Source organism: Brassica oleracea, chromosome C6, assembly GCF_000695525.1.
Source record: "Brassica oleracea var. oleracea cultivar TO1000 chromosome C6, BOL, whole genome shotgun sequence".
NCBI classification, from domain to species: Eukaryota; Viridiplantae; Streptophyta; class Magnoliopsida; order Brassicales; family Brassicaceae; genus Brassica; species Brassica oleracea.
In genome coordinates, this window is record NC_027753.1 from 36,269,190 (window position 1) to 36,275,189 (window position 6,000).

The 6,000-nt window shown below is 35.6% G+C and overlaps 1 protein-coding gene across 1 annotated transcript; it reads right to left on the reverse strand.

Moving 5' to 3' along the window:
- Positions 1-360: 360 nt before the first annotated feature.
- Positions 361-4,042, reverse strand: LOC106298123 (U-box domain-containing protein 35). The gene is made up of 10 exons (XM_013734211.1): positions 3,898-4,042; positions 3,725-3,813; positions 3,521-3,642; positions 3,233-3,436; positions 2,950-3,160; positions 2,846-2,881; positions 2,682-2,759; positions 1,829-2,585; positions 740-1,137; positions 361-543 (listed from the first exon to the last, which is right to left on the reverse strand). The coding sequence occupies exons 1-10, from the start codon at positions 4,040-4,042 to the stop codon at positions 361-363; spliced, it is 2,223 nt and encodes a 740-aa protein (XP_013589665.1).
- Between the last annotated feature and the right edge of the window lie 1,958 nt (positions 4,043-6,000).

Consider the following 6,000-nt stretch of genomic DNA (forward strand, 5'->3'; position numbering starts at 1 on the left):
TCACTTACTGTGTTCTGCTTTGTGGTTTGTCTCTGAAGTCTATACTCTCTGGATCTTGGCAGCAGCTGTGTTGTGTTGCTAATAGTATTTCAGACAAGTGTTATCTTAGTATTATTGCTATTGAGATCTTTTTGCATTACTTCTTACACATTATGTAAGACAACCAATGAACTCAAATAAACTCCAAAAAGTCTTCAAATTTCAATGTTTTGCAGTTGCTTAGTAAAATATGTTCTGTTACAGAAAATCATTGTTCCTGTCAGACGAACTTCCAATAATAAACAAATCTTCTTTAAGAAGAGTTTAGTTTTACATGACTTATTATGACTATAAAAATATGTTATATGTTATGGGAGATCATCACCCCACTGAACTTTTGGAAGGTGCACAACTCATAAAAAACCAACGGTTGCCTTTGTACTGGCTGCTTCTTTCTGATCTTGGAGGTCGTCTACTTCTTCTTGGTACTGAATGACTACGCGTCTTTAACTGATCAAGATGGCCGTGGATCTCAGGTAATCCCAAAGTTGGCTTCCTGCTAATCTACGTCCATGTTTTTTTTTTAATTTCTGTCAATACTCGAATAGTTTTTTTTTCATTTCATCCTCTTTCTACCGTTAACATATCTAAAACCTTATAGCATGTGTGCAGAACACAAAAAGTTTTGTTTATATGTCTCTTGATCAGCTAAGGTCTAGATTCTAGTCCATGTGTAGCAGAACGGTTCTAAGAAACTAACCTGAGAGGAAGGAACCGGATCCGAATAGTTAGATTGTGATACATGAGATGTTCTGTCCTTGATACGTTCATGATCCTCCCTTGCAAACTCTCTTAGCCTGTTCAGAGCCGGTAACACTACTGAAGCAAGATCAGGTCTGTCTCTTTTCCTCAGCTCGCAGCACTGTAAAGCCAATTTAGCCAACCCCAGAGTCTCTTCCTCAGGCCATTCTGATACCTTTGGATCGAAAAGTTCACTGAGCTTGTTGTTTTCAACCGCCATCTCTACTTTATGGCCTAATCCCATTGCTGGCATGGCTGTTATCATTTGCAAAAGCACCACACCAAAAGAGTACAGATCAGATTTCACTCCCAGCAATCCGGTTTGCTGGTACTCAGGGTCGATGTAACAGAATGTGCCTGTTTTCTCATACCACAAAGGGGAAAACAAACATTAACACTGGTTCTATGTAAGCTTGGACACATTTATCAGGAACTGAAGAACCACCCATAAATATCTGAATCGAATTTAAAAAATAACTGGAATTTCAAAAATAACCGGACGGATCCTATATTCCTGGAACTAGAAAACTGAAACCGAACCAAGAACCAAATGGGTACCCAAAATTTTAAAATACAAACTGTATACCTAAAATTATCAATTATCTTTTCCAAAAAACCAAAAATACTAAGAATATGATTTATAAACCAAACTATCCAAAAAATTAAATTACTCAAATATTTCTTTTACCTAAAATATTTCTAAATTATCCTAACAATGCGAATAACTTGACATTTAGCACTTTCAAATTATCCGACAGTTTTATCCATATTATCCTAAATTACCCGAAAAATGGAACTAATCCGAAACCAAATTGGACCCAAATTTTTTTTCCGGATATTAACATGTTCTTAATTTTGCTATTCGAACAAAACCAAAAACCAAAATAACCAAATAAATCGAACCGAATTTTGTAAATAACTGAACGGTTCCTAAATCTCTATAAAAAGAAAAACCAAAAATATCCGAACCGAAACCGAAAACCGAACTGTCCATGCCTAGTTTCCATGTTTTGACATCAAAAAAAGAGATAGAAGTTTAGATTCTTACCAGCTGCAGAAGTCATGTGATAGTTACTATAGCTATCAGCCACAGAGGAAGGTACTAAACGAGCTAAACCAACGTCACTAATCTTGCTAGTGAAATGTCTATCAAGTAGAATGTTTGCCGGCTTCAGATCACGATGAACCAACGGCTCAGGTTTCGCATGGTGAAGGAAAAGAAGCCCTGTGGCAACTTCCGCAGCGATTCTGAACCTTGCTCTCCAAGAAAGCGGTGGTGTATTGTCTTTGCAGAATAGACGATCTTCAAGCGTTCCATTCTCCATGTACTCGTAAACAAGACAACCGTACTCAGGACATGCACCGAGGAGGATCACCATATTAGGATGCCTCATGCTACTCAGAACCTCAACCTCTTGTTGGAACTGTTTCAGGCCTTGTGTGATACCAGACTTCAAGATTTTAATGGCGACAGAAGTGTAATCGAGGACGGCCTTGTACACAGGTCCATACCCTCCTTCACCGATCTTTAAGGAATCTGAAAAGCCATTGGTAGCACCTTCAACGTCTTTGATACTGTAACGTCTGTAAGAGACGTTGCTTGCCATTCTTTGTTTCTCCAACTTGGCTTGCATCTCAAGTAACTTTCTCTTTTGGCTCTCCATTTTTGCTAATTTTTTTGCTATTTCAGCTGCTTGGATTGCTGAAAGCCTTTTCTGATTCTCCTCAGACAATGCTCTAGGCATCTCTATTGCTTGGTCTAATCTTCTAACACCTTTGGCTCTAGGTAGTTTATGTTCTTGAGACTACATAGTTCAATACCTGGTGAGTTATTCATCCACCAAGAACCTAAAGAAAACAACATTGTCATCAAAATGGACTCAGGGTAAGAAACAGCTTACGCTTTCTTTGTTGTTTGAGGGATTATACTGCTTCAGTTCTTGTCTCAATCTCCTCACTTCTGCTTCAAGATTTTGATTCTGTGAAAACACATAGCAAAGAACATACATCATGTTGACGTTTATGCAAATCCGGGACCAAAGTCTTATGTTTCTAAAAACTTAACCTGTTGTTCCATGAAAGTTACCGCATGTGGACTCTCCTGTTCATCAAGGAAATGTCAGAACATAGTAAGAAACTAAACTTCTATTTGAGTGTGATGATACTAACCGTGGATGTTGAAGAGATGGAGCTTCCGTTGGTAGTGGAACTTTGAGATATAGTGTAAGAAGTCACAGTTGATACCATACCATAACTTCCACTGTCAGTGTCTGACTGTGAAAACTCACTCATAGTTTGCGTTGATGAGATGCGAGGAGGTGAACTGGTTTGGGAGAAATCTGACATGGGTTTGCTGTGTTGTGTAGATACAAATGATTCCCTGTCAAAATGTTAACCAAACAATCTTTACTACCATGGTTAGATAATGGTTGGGAGAAAGTTTAGAATGTACCTCTCTGAATCACTTGAATAGGTGGAAGTCGTTGGCTCGTTATTGTACAACAAAGTAGAGAGACTTTGTTGTACGGGATGATGCTTCAGAGCCTGACTTGCGGATTTGCTTTTTAGCAGTTTACCTTTTGACACAACAAAGACTGCGCAAGTCTCTGGAGACGTTTTAAGCAAAGTGGTGGGAACATCTGGACTCTTAAACTTCCTGATCACAGAGAGGGACTAATGTTAGTATTCATATACAACCAATGTTGAGATAATATCATTGAGCATGAGAATCGAGAGAGACTTGAAAAAGGCATTGTGAGAAGATGCGCCAACAACTATATTTGAAATGGAGTTGTTGGTGATGTAGCTGACAATAGCACTAGAGATGTCAATCTCTCTAAGAAGAACCTCCTTGGGAATAATCTGAACAAGCAGTTTGGTGTAATAAGTAATGGAAACATAAGTGGTTTGTTGCAATAAAGGAGATTGAGAGATGATCACTAACTCCTTTTCTAGAGCAGAATCCTCTGAAAAGAAGAAAGAATTGATGAGAATCATCTTGATTGTCACGTTGTATATGTGCTCCAGTGTTTCCTTCTGCAAGATAGATGACGTCATTAGAGTTATCTGACATTTTTTGTTTTGATGATCATGAGAGGTAAAAGATCGAGATTATGCCTTTAGGTTCAACGTGGAGAAGAACACAGTTTGGAGAATCGACAAGAATGTTCTCAACCGCCCATTTCAATGCGTGTTGGCTGTTCTTGTCTTTATCAATAGCTATCACCGTGACGATACCGTTGTCCACTCTTCTTGCAGACATGTTAAAGACTTGCTTCACAAGAAACTTGAATAGCGTGTTTCACAAGCGAACCATGATACTAGTTAATTTATCATTAACATCTAAAAACAAGGACCGATGGTGTTTGTTTTCTTTCGTTTGGTTCTGCGACTTCTGAGAAGAAACAAAGAACTATAAAGAAACAGATTCCGCTTTTATTATTGGGAATGAAGAAGCTTGAGTGGTTTTGCGTGTTTGCTAATTTTGGAGGTTTTTTTTTCTCAAACGACTCAGCAGTCTTGTGAACAAACATCTAAACTTTATAATTTAGAAAGTGTTATTTTGGGAAGTTGCTATCGGTTTGAAACTTCGAATCAAACGAAGTCCGGTTATGCATTACTTAACATTAAGTTGGTTTTCTTGTCTTGATTTGTAAGATTAGCCAGATAATGCGTTTTAGACTAAAAGCATAGAATAGTATGTTGCGTTTTATGTTACGATCTAATAATGTTTTTGAACTACAGAATTGACTTTTGGGCACAACAATGTTTTCTTGAACGTATTTTATAAAACGATATGGTGATAGTCTGATAGATTCATCATTTTTCACATGCTCATGTTTCCTATTTTTTTATTTTAAAAATGTAACTTTGTTATTTTTTACCATTCAATATAATGTCTTCAGGCTTTAAAAACTAATCATGCTAAATATATACTTTGAGCGTCTTGAATTTATAAGTAATAAAAATAACACAGTGTTAATATATTAAAATAAATTATATTTTCATTATTCAAATGTTTTAGCATATTTACAAAAAAAATATTCAAATCAAATATTTATGTAATTAAATCAAATATTTATGAAAATCAACTCAAATATTTATGGTCGACCGTGAGATTAGTGAAGATTAAATCAATTATGGTTTGTAAATGAGAAAATGCAACGTGTTTTTGTCTTTCTGAAAGTGATGACTTTCGCAATAATTCCGATTTCTACCTGCCCACGTGGCTGTCTGATTGATCTAGGAGGAAAAAATCAAAATGTTGGTGTTTATCAATCAATACGACTGGGGATGTTTGTACTGTGCACTAGGACTAAAGTTAAATTTCATTTGGTGGTAGATAGATCAAACGAAGAAAAGAGATATTCTAGACAGAAGCTACAAAAGCATGAATAGTATACATTAAAGTGTTACATTTCAAATCTGATTTCAAATTTGTATACCTATCAATGCGCCAATCTGATTTCAAATTTTGTAATTTAATAGTATACATTAAAGTGTTACATTTTTCAAAATCATATGGATCTGTTGGGTTATGATGCGACGATAAAATTAAGCGGAGTAATATATAGTAATGAACTAGAAAAAAAATATAGTAATACAATTTGTATGATTGATAGTGTTTATATTTTAAACTCGCAGTCCCAATATCTTTCTTACTAAGAAGCGTTTAATATATTCACCGGACGAACACACAGGTGTCGTATGCTATTACGTACAAATATTCATGTCCCAATAGAACACATAACACATAGGAGATCTAGCAATCATAGAGTTACTATGAGACTAATCATGTGTAACCGAATAAATATTCTGACACGTTCTCGAGTAGAAAATGAAGCTCTATGTAAACCTGTAAACGATTTATGTAAGAGATTATCAGTTATTCAGTTTGACTCGTCTCCAATATTTAGATCCCGTCCTAAACGCATACTTAAACACACACACACACACACACACGAATGCTTTATTTATTTTTAGAGGAGACTCGTCATATTGTCACTTCATCCTACAAATACAAACTGATCATTTTTTTAATTTACAGAAATTTTTCCAAATTTGATTTTCGTTTGTTTGATAAGCTATATATATTATTTAGAAAAAAAAACATTAGGTTGTATTTTCTTTTTGACTCCAAATATTCGAGGACCGACATTACAAATATTAATATATCAAGTAGACAATTATGTATAAATTTTCTGTTTCTAATGTAGATAT

Coding starts and splice junctions, on each gene's coding strand:
- LOC106298123 (XM_013734211.1), bottom strand. CDS start 4,042: ATGTCTGCAAGAAGAGTGGACAACGGTATCGTCACGGTGATAGCTATT. Junction 3,814..3,897: donor TCTCCACGTTGAACCTAAAG/GCATAATCTCGA, acceptor ATCTTGCAGAAG/GAAACACTGGAGCACATATA. Junction 1,138..1,828: donor TCACATGACTTCTGCAGCTG/GTAAGAATCTAA, acceptor ATGAGAAAACAG/GCACATTCTGTTACATCGAC.